This window comes from Myotis myotis, unplaced genomic scaffold, assembly GCF_014108235.1.
Source record: "Myotis myotis isolate mMyoMyo1 unplaced genomic scaffold, mMyoMyo1.p scaffold_m19_p_8, whole genome shotgun sequence".
Taxonomy (NCBI): domain Eukaryota; kingdom Metazoa; phylum Chordata; class Mammalia; order Chiroptera; family Vespertilionidae; genus Myotis; species Myotis myotis.
In genome coordinates, this window is record NW_023416390.1 from 69,264,932 (window position 1) to 69,286,122 (window position 21,191).

The 21,191-nt window shown below is 41.6% G+C and overlaps 1 protein-coding gene across 1 annotated transcript in view; it reads right to left on the bottom strand.

Annotated features, from left to right (window-relative positions):
- ARHGAP15 (Rho GTPase activating protein 15) overlaps positions 1 to 21,191 on the bottom strand; it is a 666,367-nt gene that overhangs the window by 50,163 nt on the left and 595,013 nt on the right. Inside the window, exon 13 of the mRNA XM_036320866.1 lies at positions 14,452 to 14,557. Coding sequence (XP_036176759.1) covers positions 14,452 to 14,557 — 106 coding nt within the window. The remainder of the gene's footprint in view (positions 1 to 14,451; positions 14,558 to 21,191) is intronic.

Sequence of the window (21,191 nt, forward strand, 5' to 3'; positions counted from 1 at the left end):
ATATTTTATTGATTTTTTACAGAGAGGAAGGGAGAGGGACAAAGAGTCAGAAACATTGATGAGAGAGAAACATTGATTAGCTGCCTCCTGCACACCCCCCAACTGGGGATGTGCCGGCAACCAAGGCACATGCCCTTGACCGGAATCGAACTTGGGACCCTTCAGTCCACAGGCCGACGCTCTATCCACTGAGCCAAACTGGTCAGGGCTAAAAATTGTTTTTATTGACTTTAGAGAGAGAGAGGAAGGAAGAGGGAGAGATAGAAACATCACTAAGAGAGAAACATTATCGGCTGCCTCCTGTACGCCCCCTACTAGGGATCGAGCCTGCAACCCAGGCATGTGCCCTGATTGGGAATCGAACCTGCCGCCTCTTGGTGCATGGGATGATGCCCAACCAACTGAGCCACACCAGCTTGGCAGAATCTACTTTTTTTAACAAGACCCCCAGCCATTTGATTTGTAAGCACATTAAAGTTTGGGGAAACCTGAGCTGGACCTTTCTGAAATGCTTGGGTGGCAGGAATGCTAGCCACAGGACCAGCAGGTGGAAGACCCTTACAGTGCCCGCTGTCCACCACTTGAATCCCTGGATGTCCTCCACCATTTGAGTCCCTTCTACTCAGGTGCTTCAAAGCCCGTTTCCTGAGAATGTTGAATCAGTCACAGGGCACGGATAGAGGGCACTCTTTTTCCAGCCAATTAGCGGCCACCATTAAGCTTTTCTGCCAGAACCTGGCTTGTGGGAGGTGAGGCCTTTCGGATGAGCTGCAGGATGATGGCCCTGACCTCCTGTGGTCCTCGAAGTTCCCCTGGTGTTTTTAGTGAGAGAAGGGGTTGATAACCTCAGTGTCCTGGATGACTTCCAATCTGTGAAACTGCACGCAGTCTACCTAAGCCTGCTCTGTCGTTTCAAATAGGTACACGCGGTATTACTCACTTCTTGTACCACACTGCTGTGTAGTGTGGCTACAGACTCCTAATCAGCTGTTTTTTTCAGGTGGCTGCGTTCATGATGAAGAAAACATCTCTCTAGCCAACTCCCTCCCACCCCCACTCTCTCCAGCTCCCTCCACCCCACATGCATCTGCCTAGCTGTGTTCTTATATGTTACATTCTTGGATAAAAAAAGTGTTTTGGGATGAGAAATTCCTAGAGTGAGACAATGACAGTTCCTTAGTTCCCTTACGTAACACCTGCTCCTAGGCCTCCCTAGCCCTCATAGCGCATTGCAGGGATACTCGTGGAGAAAATAGCAGGCGTGTGGTGAAATAGGCCTTCCTCTGCCAAGACGCAGCTCAGTTCCTGGGACTGTCAGGGAAGCACAAATTACATGAAGAGTTTGGCAGTCTAGGAATCGGTCCTTTTCAGTGTGATGTGAAGGGAGAATGAAGTCAGAGAGGACAGGGCAGGCTAGTTAGAAAAATACAACAGGACGTGAGCCACCTGTAAAAGGCCTTGCTATGGCTCTGGGGGATGCCGGTCCTAAATAGAAACGTGGTGAGTGGAGAGTGAGGGGAATCCCTCTGCAATGACGCAAAGGTCAGCACCAGGAAGCATGTGCTGTCTGGAACAGCAGAAGGAAATTAAAGAATGATGGGAAAGATGGGTGAGCCGGGAGCCAAGAGGATGGGTCTGTGATCCAATCAGAGAAGATGTAGGGTTGAGAGAAGGATCTTTATGGGATATAAAATGGTTACTAAAAAGTGTTCCAAAGGGGGAAAAATGGGATTTCAGTGAAGCATCACTTTGCATGAATAAGTTTGTTCTTTTTTATGTCCAAGCACAGAGACACAAAATAATTAGATAAAATTCCTTTAGAGCAGGAGTAATTTCTTTTATCTTTCATATCCCAAACACTAGGGAAGATAAATGAATTAGCTAATGAATAAAATGAATGAATGAATAAAATAACAAAATTAATAATGGGAAGGATATTATTAAGAGGTGTATGTTTGACTTTCAGTTTATGGAAAGCAGAAAACAAAACAAAACAAAACATGTTTTAGTGCCCCAGGGCCAGCACCTATGTCTTTGCCTACTCCTGCCCCAGAGTGGTTTCCTTGTCTCCTCTAAAATGGGAAAGAGAAGAAGAGCAAGGGATTCCTCCACCAGATGGACAGACTAACCGAATGCCCAGAACAGAGAGCGGTTTGCTAATCCCCGGGAGAAGAGGAAGGGCTAGAGGCAGGAAGTTGGGAAGCGACAGCAAGATTGAGAGAAGTGAACATTCCCAGAGAGGGCAGAGAGGTAGATAACATAGTTGAATGAGGTCCCCAGATCCCAGGGGTTGGGTGTTGTCCTGATAAAACCCTCTTGATTTCCAGCTGAGTGTCTATCATGATAGCTACTCAATAGGTGTTAGCATCATGACTAAATGGATAATAGATGAAGTAGGCAAGAATGCTTCGAAGGTGAAGAGAGCTCTCAGAGTGAGGCATGGGTGGAAGAATTTAAGGATGGTGATGTTGGGAGGAATGGGGGTGGGGGAAGTGGGGTAGGGGGCAATGTAAGAGAAAATAGCCTGGTTAAAAAGAATGTATGACACAGAAGAGAAGAAATGACTAGAAGTGAGGAAAAGTCATCTCTATACAAGAGTCAACTCTATACAAAAGGCAATATTTAGTATAAAGATTCTGCATGCATTTTTAACGTCCTTTGTACATATCAACAAGTTAACCTGAGGAAAAATTACAGACCAAAAACATGTCATTGAGGCAGAGATAAAATACTTCAATATTCTAATCTTAAATTTGAGCTCTATTGTTGTGTAGATAGTTTCAAGGGACCGTTCCCAATGTCCTGATCAAACACCCCTTAACCTCATCTCCTGGTCCCCAGAGGCTCTCATTCCGAAGCCCATGGTTTTAGTTTTGTTTGTCTTCAAAGTCAAGTGTGGGCTGAGTCTGCCACGGACCCAGACCAGTGATTACTTATGGCGGGGATTCCCTCCATCCACTGCTAAGGCCCAGTCTTTTCTCAGCCCAGACAATCCCGTCCTGACATCTGAAATCTGGTGTATAATCTGCACTTTTTTTTTGCATGTGGGAGAAAACAGCAACCCTGCAACATGGCAGTGAGCAGCCGCCCCGCTAACTATTCCTGGATGTCACCCCGCAGCTCTCATTTCTGCCTCCCCCTCTGCATCCCGGGTACGGCTGCCGGACTTGTCAGCACCTTGTCAGGCTCCCTGGTGCGTGGGCTACCGTCGGACTCTGTGTTCTTCACAATTATCCAGAAAAAACTACCCAGAATCCTTCACAAGCAAAATATATATATACTAACAGGTAAAAAAACCCACAAAGCAACTTTCAAAAATGCAGTCCCCTGAAGTGGGCGCTCCTTGCAAAGCTGCTGTGTCCCCTCCCTGTCGGCCCTGCAATGCCCTTTTGTTCGAGGTGTGACAAGGATGTGGGAGCCAGTGTGATGTCACGAAATAATACACACATGTCAGGCGTGCTTTCATGTCTTGGGTGCAGACCAGAATAAATTACTCCCGTGGAATGTTTTGCTTTTCTTTGCAGGGAACGGTCCCGCAGTTTACAAGGAGCTACGCTGACAAGAAGTGGTGGAGAACTATTATTAAAAAGAAGCTCCTGGAAGGGAGGGCTGAGTGGCCCAGGGTTTTGCTGGGGTTCAGGAGGCGGAGGCCTGGGAGGCCGCTGTTGGGCGGACAGCAGCAAGACATGTGTCTCGTCCAGGAATTCTCATGGGCGGTGGGAGGGAAAAGAGTCCAGCATGACATGAGCGTGAGGGAAGCGGTTCTCAGAACTGAAGGTGAACCGAGAGAAATTGGCAGCTGCCTGGACGTGCCAGCCAGGGAGGCCAGGGTATCGGAGACACGTGACAGACCGAGCGAGACAACTGCAAAGCTCCCCAAGCAGCTCCCCGGAGGGCTTGCCAGGAGGCCAGATGCTGCTCCTGGAAGAGTATTCTCCCTGGTTGGGCATCTGGGTTCAGCACTTTCCCTGTCAAGAGGAGAGGAGAGGTGGTAAAGGCAGAGCCATCCCTGCCTTTTAATAAAATGTAAGCCTTCGAAGTGTACGTATATGCTCATGCACACCCACACACAGCATTAATGCATGTGGACATGGAACATGTTTTTAAAAGAACTCCTAAAAATAAAACTTTCCCCGGTACTTTTTAGGTGGAAAGCGAAGTGTTAGGGGGAAGGAGGGAGGGAGGGAAAGAGAGGGAGAGCTGGAGTGTTGGAGAGAGAGAGAGAAAGAACACAGACACCAAGAAAAACCCTTATATCAGTATGTCAGCTTCCTAATTAGTTAGGTAATTTTACTTAAAGAGTGGGGATTATAGTTGGCGTTCAATTAAAAAAGGAAAGGGAATTCGAGTGATGGGCTTGTGCGTCTATCACCGTTGGCTGGTCTTTCTCACTCGCTGCCTCATCATTCCTTCTTCCCTGGAAACACAACCGGGTATTGGTGTTGGCAGGAAAGCAGAGTGTGGTCTAGTGGACTGGAAATCAGGTGACTTGAGGTCTGGTTGATTCCCCCCGCCCGCCCTTTCACTTTGAAGTTTCTCTGTGTCTCTGCTTCACAAAACAGGAACTGAATTTCTCATACACTTAAGAGTGGAGGGCAAGCATTTGTAATCAAGGTGATTTTTGTTTTGGGGGGACTTTTTTTTTTTTTTTTTGCTTCACCTAATGCTAACTAATTCAAGGTAGTCCTAGGAGGTCAATATGGGAACTGGAAAAAATGACGGACAGGGAGGTTGCTTGATATAATAGGAAGTAGGAGCAATAGTCTTTAATTTAGTAGTGGCAGTAATGCCAGAAAATATAAAACTAAGTTTTTATATTCTGAGATCTGTTACAAGTCCCAGATAATCAAGAAATCAGGAGAACTGGCACCTCCCCCTTACCCCCTGGACAACAGCGGCAGGTGTGACAGCACTGATGGGTGACCCCTGACCAAGTCTTCCTCGGTAGGAGAGCCTCTCTTAGCACCCCTTCATTGTGCTCAGGGCCTCTGCACAGGCCACCTTAATATTAACACATATGACTTCTTTTACAATCAGGGCTGCTCGTCTCTTCATCATGATGAAAAGATAGACATCAGGTGAAGAGAGAGTTGAGAGGAACAGCTTACTAACCAATACCCTCAGAATGCAATGTTCCCTAGCCTTAGTCTGAAATATATCAAGTTTCCAAGTTTCCAGTTGATCTTAAGTGGAACCATCACTATTAGATGATCATCTTCTCACTCAATGAAGTCATGTGACTCCATGTGTTCAACAGAAATTGCTTACTATCTGTGATGTGTGGGGCTTTGTACTAGGCTCCGCGGTGTAGCAAGATCAACGTGATGCACATCCCTGCCTTCCTAGAGCATAATGACAAAGGGACCAGGTTAGTTTCTTATAATTCCCACCTTCATCAATATTTTAAGGACTTAACTGATATCAGTAACATTTTTTCTTTCAGCTTATAATATTTATTCCTGTGATTTTTCAAGTGCCAAAAGCTGAAGGCTCAAACAGTAGCTAGCTATCACTGTAAATTCTGCCCAATGTCCTGTTATCATGAGAATTTTCTAGGCTTCCTTTTGGAAGTAATAGTTTTAACCACAAAAAAATAATAGTGCTGCTCTTGCCAAGTTTTCTTTGTCACCATGCATGCCATTCTCAGACTCCTTTCACAGGCTTTTCCTCTAATGACCCCTCAGTATTAGACATCCCCAGGAATCTGTCCTCAACCCTCTTCTCTCTTCACACCCTTCCTTGAGGTTATTCATGACCTTACCCCGTTGCCATCTTTAAACCCATGACTCCTAAATTCAGACCTAGACCCCAATCACCTTTCCTGAATTCCCAACATATAGTTCTTATCTTCTAATAGATGTCATGAATGGAATATAAACAATGACCAAATCACATCATGTCCCCAAAATTTCAACTTCTTTCATGCTTCCAATTTTATCCTTGTCCTCTATCTAAGTTCAGGATATCATCACTTAACTAGTTAAAAACTGGGTGCCATCTGAAATCTTCCTTATTTCTAACCTCTTGCATGCACTTGTTGAGCACATCCTGTTGACTCAATCCCCTCCCTCCCCAATGCCTTCTATATCCATCCCTTGCCCCATCCCCTCCGCCCCCACCTCCCTTAGTTTGAGAACTCTAGCTTGGACTATCATACAATCCTCTTAACAAGGTTCGCTACCTCTAGCATTGCCCTCCTACAGGCTATTCTTCACACTTAAAAAGATTGTGATCTTTAGAAATACAAATCGCACCACCATCTCTCCCTGCTTCAGACCCTTCAGTGATTTACTGTCTACAGAATGAATTTCAAATTCTTTAGCAAAGCGTATAATGTCCTGCACAATTTAGCTCGTTTACTGCATTCTCGGCTTATGTTCTACCGCTTCTAGGATCCACCATTTCTGTACCGTGCTGTAGTTCTTCTCGGTGCCTCTTGGTACAGAGAATTCTCCCTGCTTACAGTCAGCCTGTTGTCTGCCACACTGCCATCCCTAGAGACAGCATCTGGCATTTGGGAGGCCCTCTTTGGTTTCTCTAGGCTAAATTTCAGCACCTGCTTGGTGTTTTCATAGAGTCTTGTGATTTAGCACCATATTTATTATAATTGTTTGTTAATTTACTCCAGGAAACTATAGGATACATGAGGGTGGGAGCCCCCTTTCTGCCTCTAGTATCAAATTGGGGGGTCAGCAAATTTTTTTCTGTAAAGGGTCAGAGAGTAAATATTTTTGGCCTTGTGCAACTGGTTACAATTATACAACTCTCACCATTGCAGCATGAAAGTAGCCTTTGGCCGTACATAAATATATGAGGGTGTGTGTGTGCGTGTGTGTGTGTGTGTTCCAGAAAACTTTAGCAAAAGCAGGTAGCAGGCTGGATGTATTCCATGGGCTACAGTTTCCAACTTCTGATCTAATTCAGTGCCTGGAGTACAGTAGTCACTCATTAAGACTTCCTGCAGTAATGGGTGGATAAGATTTTACAGTTAACATTTTCACAAATGCAAATTTATTTGACCTAGTGCACACATGAGCAAAAGGGAGGGCTAGAGACATTAAAAGGTTTTCTTAATGGTGTACAATTTCTAAGGGCTGAGGTTGGGATGTGGGCTTATGTCTTCCGATTCCAAATCCTTGATTCTTTCCATTAGGTAAAACGCCAAGATTCATGGTGGAAAACGGTGCGGCAACTTAAAAAACTTGCCTCTTACGAGAGAAATACCCTCCGCGGGGTGGTTCCACCACTAATAAGGAAGACAGTGATAGATGGGCAGTAGCCATTTTAAGTTTTGTGTTTTTTTCCTCCCTATTATTCAGTGGTTAATTTTCCCATTCAGATGTTAAATCAAAAGATCAAAAGTAATAATTTCACTCCGGTCTTAAAAAGCCTTATCTCCCAAAGCCTTCCTGCAGAACAAGGGTCCACCACTGGAAGGATCATTGAACCCTAGTCCCCAGCTCACAGACCTTATAAATCCTGTGCCAAGATGTCTCCTAAGTAGATGACATTTTAATGATTACTACAGGGAGTTGGGAACTATTGCTTCATCCTCACGATCAGAGTAATTAATTTTCTTAACTACCAGGCCAAATTCTGCCACGGGAGTCCAGTTGAGAAATTTCAGACCCATAGGAAGTACATTAGCTCTTCAAAGTGATTAGGGTGCCATTTCAAATACACAAGCAAAGGAGCTATTAGGCTTCTGGCTTATTTCAAACAACTTGCAGCCCCTGTCCCTCAGGGAGGAAAAAAAAAAAAGGAAAAGAAAAAAGAGAGAGAGAGAGAGAGAAAAAAAGAAAATAACAATTTGCACAGGTTCCTCATTTTCCAGTAAAAATACCCAGGGCTTGCAAGTCGTGGGATATCAGGTATTGTGGTTGGGTGAGAGACCAAAGTGTACAGAAAAAGGGCGGAGTGCCAGAAGTCAGCACAGAAAAACACATCCTGCTCCAAAGCACATGGGGCTGAGCCTTCAGAGGCCCGCGGCAGGCAGACAGCTTCACCAGGCACGGCTCTGCGATCAGGGAGAAGGGCACGGGCTTATGGGCTTTCCAGTCCATTCTATAACCCTGTCTCATTTTCCCCCAAATATTAGAAATGCCCGCTATGTATGCTGCTTTAAAGACAGGGTGGATGGATTCTTACCTCACCATCGTTTCCTCACACAACCCTTATATTTCTAGATCATCATCGTTTGAGTTGCCTTTGACATGCTTTTGTGGAATATTTTATTTAACATCCGTGAAGACCACAGAGAAGCTTTAAATATCAGTTTACTCTCACAAAACAGCCACAGCTCGCCAGTCTCGCCTTTCACGGAGGCATTCGACTGGCACCCTTCCATGAGATCTGTCTATTCAGCCATATCAGTTTTTCACCTTGGAATTCTATGAACAGCTGGGAGATTTTCTTAGAGTCAATACAAAAGGGAAGATTTTTAGCTCCCCTTTCAAACTCTTCTATAAAGTGCAAGTCTCCTATAAGACATTTATTTGCATCCAAAGTCTGCAGTCCGTATATTCTTCCAAGGCTGTTTCTGAAAGTCAACGAATGACTATTGTGTGTCATTCTACAAGCCACCCACTTCTAAGACATGCTGATGTTCTGTGAACAACGCATACCTACTTGGGAACTGAATTTGAGATTGTTTTGTCTTCCAAAATGCATGCCACAAAGTAAATCTGGCTAACAAGTTTGAGTTAGTGGTGCATTTTTGTATTTATTTTCTAAATTTCTGTAATTATATTATTTTTATCCTGGAAATAAGAATGTGGGAAAGACTTCAGCAGTGGCTAAAAAGCCTTAACAATAGTAATTGCAACACACATCCCAGGACTGCAAAGGGCCAGCATGTGGTCTAGGCGGATGTGGCATTGATAGAATTCGAGGAGGGTGTCCATGCGGGGTTTAGGCACAGGAGAAGGCCCTACGGGCTTCAAAACATCTCCCTTCCCAGGCCTCCACAAGGCCAGTGTGCTGTTCTGCCTGGCAGGAAGCCCTCACTGTGAGACACATTCTGATAAGTTGGACAATGAACAAGAGAACTGTCCCTCGGAAACTACTGTAAAGGGAGCCTCTGCCCCTGAAGCTCAGGGAGGCCTGGGCCCGCCTCCACCCTCTCCAGCCCCTGAAAGGCAAGAAGGCCAGATTCTCACGCAGGAAGCTCCCACTTCAAAGGTGAAGATAGTCAGGTCTGAGAACATGGGGCAGGATGTGGATCAGGTGGATGGAGAATCGGACACAGACTGGAGTTAGGCTTGGGAGTACACGTGGGGGTTGGGCACGGCATGGGGGTGTCACGTGGTTTGTCAAACATGTGAAAACAGCCTCACTGGGACTGGGGAAACTGGCTGAGTTGGGCCAGCATAGAAACTATGGTTTTGGAAAACGATTCTGTGGTGAGACGAAGAATTTTCTGGAAGCCGGGAAATTTGGCAACCCAGCCTTTGCAATTCTTCCTGTATTTATTTCATTGAAAGTTATTTTATATTTGTCTCACTATAAAAATAGTACATGTCAACATATAATGTTTATCTAGACCCTAACATGGGCTATTAAAAAGATTATTCATTGACTCCTCCTCACACAAACAGGATCAATTGCAATCTCGACTTTGTAGACAGAAGACGAAAGCTCAGAGTAAAGGGACTTGTTTATGGTGTGTCTCCGGTGAGGGGCAGAGCCTCCATTCTCACTCAGGTCTCCTACCTGCAAAGCCTGTTCTCTTTACCTGTCTTCCCCAGCTCAGGCTCCTTCTACACCGTAGGTAGAAGTGAAAAGGGAACACATGAGAGAAATAAACTTCTCATAATGCAACAACTCTAAGAAAGAAATAGTAACATCTCAGTATATATCTGTACAGTCTTTTCCAGATGCATGACTTTTCCACATATTTATAGTTCTACTCCCTCTGAGTATATAAAATATTATATCCCTGCCTTTAACTTAGCACAAGCATTTCCCTGAATTTAAAAAAACCCAATTAGCTATGAACCACATTTCCCTAAAATAGTATGAACTGATACCATGTACCATGTTCTGTCCCCCATCACTGAACGCTTCGGCCAGCCATCTCCAGGTCTCCACCAGTGCAAATGTTCTGTTGTAAACAATTTATCTGCAGAACCAGCCTGCTGTTACTTAGGATAGGGTCCCAGCAGTTAAGACGACCACTCAAAACGTATAAAAATTTGAAAAAGTTTTCATTCTTGAGATATATTACATGTTTGCCTTTTCCAACATGCAGAGAGATACATCCCACTGAGCATCATGTAGAGGGCTTGATTCAATACACACCTGACAAAATGGGATTCATCGTATTTTATTAGTTTTCTATAACCTCATCTTTTTCTTTCTCCTTCATGCATTTGCAAAATAGAGAAAAGAGTGCACCATTTTAGCAGGTCTTCCTTTTGCTTTTTAAAATTAATGTTGTAGGGACTATTTTCACAGTTTGAAACCTCAGACTTATCTCCATGGCTGACTAGACATGGGCGATAAAGAAAGGAAAGAAATAAAGACTGTATGGCCCTGGCCGGCACGGCTCAGTGGTTAGAATGTCGACCTGGGGATCGGAGGGTTTGAGTTAGACTCCTGTTTCAGAGCATGTACCTGGGTTGCAGATTCATTACCCTGCCTGGTTTGGGCACATGTGGGAGGCAACCAATCGATGTGTCTCTCTCCCACTGATGTTTCTCTCCCTCCCTCCCTCCCTCCCTCCTTTCCTCTTTCCCTCCCTTCTACTCCCCTAAAAAATCAATGGAAAAAGTTTCCTCGAGTGAGGATAGAAACAACAACAACAACAACACTGTGTGAAATTTTTTTTTATGAAAAGTCTCAAGACTTGGACCATTTCTTTCCACTTGATGTTCACCCCTCCAAGCCATCTCTGTGGCCTCCTGGACTCTTCTCTCATTTTGTCTTGCTCACCTGCACTCTGCTGCCAAGTGAGTCTTTCATAAACACTAAGCATGTTTTGCAATTGTCTGATAGGTAAGGTTTCAACAGTTCTCTGTTTCTTATATAAATCCTTTGCCCAGCTTTCAACCTCTCAACCTACACACTAGATTTTTTTTTTTTTTTTTTTTTTTTTTACCAGCAAGTAAACCTTACCTCTCCAGGTCCTCCTTCCCATTAACTTCAGCTTCTCTTCGCCTCCCTACCTTTCCAAAGAAGCAGCCTAAAGGCAAATGCACTTGACACTTATATTTTATACAGATAGAACTTGCCATTTATGTCACGGTTCAGAAGATACCCCAGGACCTTCCAGTGCTTCTCACTGTAATGTCAATTTGTGAAAGTGGCTATAAATAAAGGCTGCTAGTTGATGGCATTTTGAAATGATAGCTTATGCTGAATTCCTGATCTCAAACTATCACAGCAGAAGCATAGAACTTGAACTCAAGTTTGATCAAGAACGAGGACTCTGAGACTATTTAGCCTTTACAGCCATTGTGTAATCTTATGGTTAATATAATCACAACCCGTTAAAGTTCTGGCTTTGTGGCCAGAACTTGCATTCACCTTCTAGTCCAATTGTGCAGTATCGAGCTTTCTCAGTTGGCACTTCTCTGCTTTCAAGGGAGCATTTAACTCAGACCTCTGCAAACATGGAGCTCTGTTCTGTTGGCTGTAGAGTACGTAGGCCAAGTGGAATTTCTGGCACTTCATTACATTCCCTGACCCTCACTAAACAAACTTCAAAATATATATATTTGCAACAATTTGGAATAAACACTACATACAAGTGTTGATGGTAGATTTTTCTGAAGAACTACCAAATGCATCAAGACTAAGGAAAACATTCTAATGATTCTTTCAAACATGAATATATTTAAATTCTCGTTAAACAATCTTCTTATTTAGTCTTCTCAGGCTTTGATGACATGCCACGATTGGCTGTTTATCAAAAACTTAGCAAGAAATGCTTAACAAGACATAATCATGTGCACACACTTGTGCATAATTAAACCCAGTTTAAAAATCAGTGCGCAGTGGAATATGGTCACACCACTCAAGAAAGGTGGGTGACTGGCAAATGACACTTGTCTATCTATAATGAAAAATCTTATAATGTGAATGCTGTGAAGGTGATATAGTAATCCGTTCTTAAATCTTAGTTAAATACATCTATTTCCATCTCTACTGAGCTGAATGAAAGTTCTAGCAAAGTCAGGAAGTTACCTTAGGTATAAAAACGCAATCAGGCATTAGTTGTTCACACTGGAATGGTGTGGCATGGAGGTGAAGATTCTCATTCTTCCTAGGTTTTTAATTGGATGGATTCTCATCTGTGTGTTTTATTTTTTTTCAAAGAAGAATTTAGCTGACTCTCATTTTCTTCATTTTATAGCTGTTCTTTCAATTGGAATGGAGGAGGAATAATTGAGACTGAGTAATTGATATTTCTCAAGATATACAAGAGTAGGTATTGCATCGCATTAAAGACTACACTTTCCCATTTGTTTTATGACTTTGTCCAGTTAACATTACTGAGATAAGCGCTCTGGTATTTACTTGTAACTTGAAACCCTTTTCATAGTATGACTGGATCCTACGGGAAAAGAATTAACATTTGAGGAATGCTTACCCTGTGCCAGGCATTTTATATGCATTATCTCATTTAATTCTCATAACCACAGGATATGGCTGACATAATTTAATCCAATTTTATGTGCCTGGGATTATAAAGGGAGTTAAGTATAGAACAAGGATTTGACAGTAGATCTACCTATTTCTTTAAAGCCCAAGATCCTTTCACTAAATCATACTGGGTTTCCCACTGTAGCCAGGATGTGGAGGTGACAGGAAAGGTCATTCTAACAACGAGGGGTCCTCTGAACTTCGACACGGATGCCCCTCTGGGAGTAAAATAAGTAAGAGGATAATATGACTAATTAGATTAAGACATGTACCTAAAGTAGTACTAGTTAAGCAAATTATGAGCTATGCATACCATTGAATGCTATATCATCATTAGAAAGAATCAGATGAGTCTGTTTAATGAAATGTGAAGCTGTCTATGAGTTGCAAAGTAGTTGCAGGAGAATATATGCTGTATGATATACTTTGACACAATTAACAACCATACACACATTTTTGCATGTGCTTAGAAACAGGTTTGGAAGGACATATACAGAAGTGTTAGTTACTTCTACTCAGCAGTCTAAGAATGACTAGTAGGCAAATTTCACTTTTTAATAATATATTCACCACTGTTTAAATTTTTTGTGTGCAATCACATGTATTACATTTACAATTAAAATTCATGTAATGAACTCATTGAATAATCTGCAGAAATGACCAGACCCAAGGAATGGCGATTAAGGTGATGAAGGAGATTTAACCTCACAGAAGTAAACTCTAACAAGCTTTAACATGACCATATGCATATGGTCAAAGCTAAAACCTTAACACTTGTATTGAGCTCTGCCTTATCGGAGGAAGGCGTTAACAGAGGACAAATGAGTAACAGTCATTTCAAATTTAACATGTCCAAAAGGGCCCTCTACTTACCCATCTGTGTAGCACTACCATTTTTCCAATCGCTCAAGCGCAAGCCCTAAGAGACACACTTGATTTCTCCTTGCCCTTACTCACTGCATCCCAACCAGGCAAATCCAACCTGACCCAACTCTAGAACATCTATCTCTCCAAGGGCTCCACTCAAGCCACCATTATCTTTTGCCTGGACTACTAGGGTTGCCTCCTAATAGGTGCCCCTGCTTTCCCTTTTGTAATCCATTCTCCACATGGCCAGTGTGACCTTTTATATTCCCCCAGGTGTGGTTCTTCATTGTATTTACAATGGATTACAAATGTCTTACTGTGATCTGACACCCATTTAACATTTGTGACCCCAACTCCCACTTACCATCCCCCTCATTCAATAGGCTCTAGCCATCCTGGTTTTTCAAATACAATAAGCTCTTTGGGTTCTCTGGGTTTTTACACTTGTGTGGTTTTTTTTTTTTCTGCTTGGAATACTCTTCTCTTACAGGCCAGCACCTTGATAATTTGAATCAACATTTTACCGATGAGGAAATAAAATTTCAGAGAATTTCAGTAACTCATTTATGGTCCTAGCACTTGGTACAAGGCAGGGCTAGGTTTTGAATTCATGTCTGAAACATCTCATACCTTTCCCATTGTACTATACAACAAAGTAAAGATGACCCATCTCAGGGCTCTGAGTACAGTTCTGACTAATCGATAAGTATCTGTTCACTGTAAAGGCCAGGATAAAATCAATTCAGTCAGAAGTTCCTTTTGTAGCTTCTCCTTCCTACCATTAGTACATTCTCCAACTTCTGCAGGAAGACTTAGATGAGCGAGAGGGGAAAATATGAGATAGATGTATTTGGAAACTCTTGTCTCAAAGATATGAAATTAAATAGTGTTCATTTAGGAAAGGAGTATATGACACAACCAGGAACCTTTACAACTTACTTAGTCAGATGTCCAAAGAGGACTTTCATGGTGTCACGATTTGATGGAGGGAGTTTTTGTACAAGGGACTTCATAGTTTCAATTCTTGTGTTGTTGTCTTGCTTTTCTGAAAAATAAAATAAAAACAAAGTTTAGAAAAAAATAAGATTTCATAAATACATGAGGGAATATTTTTAGGAGAATTTTGGACTAAGAATTAGCAGCGTAAAGTCCTACTCAGCAGCCAAAAGTTATAGGTGTGCTTAACATTATCATGGAGTTTCTTCATTTTGACTCTGAATTAGATCATGGCTGTGTGACTGAGATTGGCCATAGAGAAGTAAGTCAAAGTATCATGTGGGACTCCTGGGAAGGACATGCATAAGGTGCTCATTTAGCTACTGAATCAAATCTCACAAGTGTTTTTACTATTACACAAGGTGTGGTAGAATGAATAATGAACTTCCAAAGATGCCCATGTCCTGATTTCTGGAACCTGTAAGTCAGCGGTTCTCAACCTGTGGGTCACGACCCTTTTGGGGGTCGAACGACCCTTTCACAGGGGTCGCCTAAGACCATTGGAAAACACATAAATAATTACATACTGTTTTTGTGATTAACCACTATGCTTTAATTATGTTCAATTTGTAACAATGAAATTGGGGGTCACCACAACATGAGGAACTGTATTAAAGGGTCGCGGCATTAGGAAGGTTGAGAACCACTGCTGCAAGTATTTTACCCTCCATAGCAAAAGGGGTGTGTCATGTGATTAAACTAGGGGTTATGAGATGGGGAGATTCTGCTGGATTATAAGGGTGGGCCCAGTGTAATCATGAAGGTGGTTAAGAAGGAACCAAGAGGGTCAGAGTCAGAGACAGAAGTCATGTGACAGAGGAAGCAGGAAAAGAAAGGGCTGTGTGATAAAGGGCCATGGGACAAGGAACAAAACAGCCTCTGAAAACTAGAAAAAGAAAAGAAATAGACCTCCAGAAGGAAGTCAGTGAACTGATTTCCATTTTCTGACCTCCAGGAATGTAAGGTAATAAATTTGTGTTGTATGAGCTTGTGGCAGTTTGTTACAGCAGCAACAGGAAACAAACACACAAGGACACAGTGTGATTTAATTACCAATATTCTATTGTTTGCTTGATTTTGTGGAAGAGTAAATAATTTTTTATTACTTCTATGCTATCCTGTTTCTGCAATACATTTTGGTTTTTGCTATGAATTAGGAAAGTGCAAAAACAAAAATTGAAAGTATAAAACATAGTCATATACATTTAAAAAATAAGAAGTTCTTCAAAAGTCCATGCCACATGAATTTCTTTCCTTCATTTTGTTTATTTTTTACTTTTATGGGCATGGATGGCATCATAAAAACTAAGTTACTTAGTACACCAGAGAATTCATCTTGCCATAGTTTTAACCAGGGCAAAGAATTATAATTATTTATTGAACTCAAACATTTTCTATACTTTGATCTCTAACTACTAGCACAGAGCTCCAGGTGACCCTAAAGAGGCCACTGCTGCAAAAGATGATGTAGAAGAGAATAATATGTAAGGCAACACTCACCCAATATCCATTCTCTTCTTCCTTAGCAAGGCAATCCCATTGTTGTGCCAATACACCCACTTAAAAGAGCTCATTTCCTAGCTTCCTTGGCAGCTGGAGTGGCCATGTGACTAAGATTGGCCATTGAGACTTAAGTCAAAGTGTAATGTGGGACTTCTGGGGAGACCATGGAGAGGGTGCTGGTTTAGCTTTTTAGCCTTTTCACCTCTGCTCTTCAGAATGAAGATAGAATGGTTATAGCATGAGATGACACTGAGAACGTAGGCCCAGCAGAGTGGAACACATGGCTGGGAGGCCCTTCCCTGAATCTGTGGAGCAGTCCCTGGTCCTACCTGCCTGTCTCTGAGTTTCTTTGACATAGAAAATAAGCCTCTGTGAACTGGAACCTTTATGAATGGCTCTCTGATACTAAAGCCAAACATAGCTCCTAATATGATGTGCCTCCTGAAGCCCAATTTGTCATCACCTGTTATTAGGTAGATGAACTTAATAAAGTGGAATGAGAAAGAGAAACAGGCAGGGTATTTCACATACACTGCTGCAAACAAAAAAACAAACCACTTTTAATAAGAAATTATGGGGAAAATATCCTGCAGAAGATGATATTAGGTGAAAGTGGGCTGGGGTAGTCTTCCTAGTAGAACTGTGCTTGGAAGCTTTTCTTCTTGCTCCTGAAACCACAAAGGCCTATAAATAATAACCCCCTCTCCCCCCAGGCACAGCTTTCAAAGTTGCAGTTATTCTTAGATGAGTTCCAACATAATATGGATTGAACAACTGCCAATGAAAGAGCCAAAGGCAGAGGGAGAGAGAGAGAGAGAGAGAGAGAGAGAGAGAGAGAGAGAGAGAGAGAGAGAGAGAGAGAGAGAGAGAGAAAGTAAGAAAGAAAGAAAGAAAAAAAAGGAAAAGCCAGTTGCAACATCATAGAATACAGCAAATCTAATCTTTCTACCTAAAGGCTAGAAAGCCTCCTTGTAGTTTAATGATGCTAAGATATTGTGATGCTTCATGAGACCAGTTGGAGCTTATGAGACACCAGGAACTCAGGAAAAGAAAGAAAACAAGTCAATAATAATGAGAGTGAAATTGGTACAGTATGCCCAGGACAGAGCTCTTGGGACACTTGGGTACCCTGTATCTGGCCATCTGAAGCTAAAGCTACACACCAATGAATATAGGCAAAGATATATAGCTCATGCTGGTAACAGAATTTATCCAAGGATCTGTTGAACCACTTGGTTCAGGCAGTAAAGGTGATAACAGAAGAGGTGGTAGCAGTAGTCCCGATAGCTATTGTGACAGTCCTGAATAAGTATGTCTTACTGTTAAAAGGTGGTAGAGGAGAGAAGAAGGGAGGGGAGGAGAGGAAACCTTTCTAATTTCATGAAAATCTCTGGCCATAGTGATGATCAAGTCAATGTCAGAATCTCCAAAAAAGTGATCAATTGACATTGAGGACTACAGAAGCAGCAGCCATAAATCAAGCTGGGCAAATGATAAGTAGAGAGTGGTCCACATGAATATACCCAGCAAACATCTGTCTTAGGGAACATATGATCTAGTCAAGAGTGGTTGCAGAAAGGCTGGGTGTGGAGTTCCATAATTGGAAATATATGAATTTGCAAGATCACTGCCATGGTGCTCGGGCAGCAATTAAAACTTCACCAAGTCTGTTTAACCACCAGGTAAAATACTCGTGAATTTCCCTAGACAGAGTCAGTTCTTCTTCTGTGCTCTGTTACTCTAGCACATTCTATTCCACATATTAGTAATACTGCCATGGTTTGAAGCAATCCCAGTGCCCATCACTAGAGGAGTGGATAAAAAGCTGTGGTACATATATACAATGAAATATTATTTGGCCATAAAAAAGAATGAAATCTTACCATTTGTGACAGCATGGATGGACCTAGAGGGTATTATGCTAAGTGAAATAAGTCAGCCAGAGAAAGACAAATGCCATATGATTTCACTTATACGTGGAATCTAAAGAGCAATATAATCAAACAGACTCATAGGTACAGAGAATAGATTGATGACTGCCAGAGTGGTGAGGAGTTGGAGGACTGGATGAAAAAGCTAAAGGGAATGACAAGTACAGATTGGTAGTTATAAAACAGTCACAGGGATGTAAAGTACAGCCTAGGGAATATAGTCAATGCTAGTAATATTGTAAATAACTATGTGTGGTGCCAGTTCAGTACTGGAAATATCAGGTGGACCACTTTGTAAAGGACATGATTGTCTATCCACTGTGATATACACCTGAAACTAATACAAAATAATATTAAATGTAAACTATAGTTGAAAATAATTTTAAAAATTAAAAAAAATATTACCATGGTGAGAATGCCTATTGATTTCTCCCATTCAACCGGGAATTTTCCTATAAAGCTAGGAAGCACTTGCACTGGCATATAGTGGCTTAAATAAAGAATAAGTGAACCAATGAAAGACAAGAACATGGGTTGGAATAGACAGACCTTGCTTTGAATTCTGTAACAGCTTTTTATTAGCTGGTATTGGACAAGTTTCATTTTCTCTGAATAATACTGAAAAAGCCAGTTTTATAGATTGAGAAAGATAGTATATAATGCTCCTAGAACAATGACTAGTAAAAAGTAAGTATTTCATAAGTGTTTCCCTTTTCCCCTCTTCACCTTCTTTGAGGGCCATGCTGGTCGGGTTTACTTTTCATTTCCAACATTAATCACACCATCTGGTTGCAGTGAGCATTCAAATGTAGTTGAATTGAGATGGTGCCGGTGGTGGCAATGCTCTTGCTGTGGTAGCCTGACATTTCACAACACTGACTACTCTGTGAAAGGCTGAGAGACTGACCATCTGACTGGTGAGTAGTTCAGTTACATAGAAGAATCCTTGTAAAAGTCTACGGTGGTTCCCATATCTGCTTATAAGAAACATTCTACATGAAGTGTATTTTATAGAATTTTTTTTCTCTTTCTCAACTTTCACCCACACTTGAAGAATTGGACAATTGAATTGTGCTATACACATTGTGTGGCTAAGTTGTACATACATGGAGGGGGAATTGGATGATGGCTTAGAGAGGGCTGAAATATTATGAAGGAGGAGCAATCTATTTTCTTAGAATAGAATCTTCGAAAAGGTTATAGGAAAGCAGTGGTTTCCCATTCAAATCAGTACCACACCCACTTGTCCATAGCTTGTAAAATCAGGAAATAACGCAAACACTTCTAAGTGGAAGAACATCTAAAAATACAATTGGAAACGTTGAAACCGAAATGACACCTTTTCAGATCTAGTTTATTGATGCGTAATATTAGGAATTGGAATTGCATACATAATACAGGAGTAGTTAATGAGCTAAGATTCATACACAGCTTACTAAAGATGTGTCAACTGTCTTCAATTGATTCAGTGAGCATGTGAAAGACAGCATTTTCTATTAATATTTCTCCTTCAGCATATGGTTTCTCATTATTGTGAAGTATTGAGAGTTTTGAGAAGACTGAGATATCTCTTATGGAAGTGGGAAACAAGGAACTTTTTTTCTACATGGAGAAATAGAGAACATCTTAGGTAAGTTGTATACAAAAAGGCTTATATAAAAGTCTTTTCAGTAATAATAAACTCCATAATTCTTTGCCCCTTCACTCACATTTGCTCCTACCTTTATTTCTTAATGACTGATTTTTATGCTCTCTACTCTTTAATACCTCCTTTTTAGCTCCCCACCCTTATCCCAACAACCTCTCCAATCTCTAAGCTGTGACCCCACAACTGCATACAAACTCTTTCGGTAGGACTTCATTTTTGTCACCCACTAGTGGAAAAAAAAAATGTTTATGTAAAAATATACATAATGCACATGTAGCCATTAAAATAGGAAACCATTTCTTATTGATGCCCACTTCTCACTCACCTGGCCCCATTTTTCTCGAACTACCCCGAATTCTGTTGTAAATGAGCTTCTTCAAAAACAACTCCAGGATACTTAGAGAAGTAACATCTTCTACATGATGTGAAATAGCTTTAACATTATGATAAGGATGTGGCTTTATAGTTTCCCCCTGGTTCATGGATTTGAGGACACATTTAAAAAATATGCTTTACGATGGTTACATTTGCATTTATCTGCATGAAATGTTGCTACTAAAACAAGGATATTTACAACCGAATGCGTTATCGCAGCGAGATAAGATAAAGTCATACAATGATGGAGAGTTCTACGCAGTCCAGGACCCTGGACCTCCGGACCCTGGAACGCTTTTCTGGCCTTATCATTCATCCATTTACTATTCTTAACTTATTTATGGCCACATGTTGAATCATATTTCAAAATAAATTGTGCTTTGTTATAGAAGTCCACTCAGAGGAAGAAAAGACTGAATTCTCCCGGTCACCAATGCATCAGGGGCACTCTTCAGTCCATTTATCTGTAATTCTTAGAGGACAACTGTACCCCTTTGTCTGAAGGAGGTCAGCAGTAACACAGCTGTTCTGCTTCTGAAAGCTATTCTGGAATGTATAATGCATCCAGCATGAAAAATGGTAGTCCCTTATATGTCAGGGATATATTGGGAAGAAAGCAGTCTAATTTCTATCCAGTTTGTACTTTATGCATCATGACCACTTCAGAATTTAGTTAGAGACTGTCCTGGCTTATAGGAGGACTGAGTGTCTTCACAGAATATTTTAAGCGTACTTTGCAACTGGTTACAAATCTTTGAGGATATTCCTTGTAATTTATAAAACTTGAGTTAGATGTTAAGGAGTCATCCAAGGCATGTTGCCACTTGCTTGATAAATTCCTTTAAATAAGTTACATTTACTTTAGGAAGAGCCACTCCCAGGGTGAATTCAAGGCTCACGCATGGGTACAAATAGACACATACAGTGGGGCCTTGACTTACGAGTGTCCTGACTAATGAATTTTTCGAGATACGAGCCGTCTCTTGGCCGATTTTTTGCTTTGAGTTGCGAGCTAAAATTCGGGTTATGAGCCAGCTTCTGATACCCCACCGCTAGTTGGCACAGCGAACGTCACAATGAATGCCACAACATCAGCCCAGCATCACGTGTCTCACTCGTTCACTTTAAGATTTGATATACGAGTAATTTGAGTTACGAGCTCCGTCACGGAACGAATTAAACTAGTAAGTCAAGGCCCCACTGTACTTCAAACTCATGTTATAAAT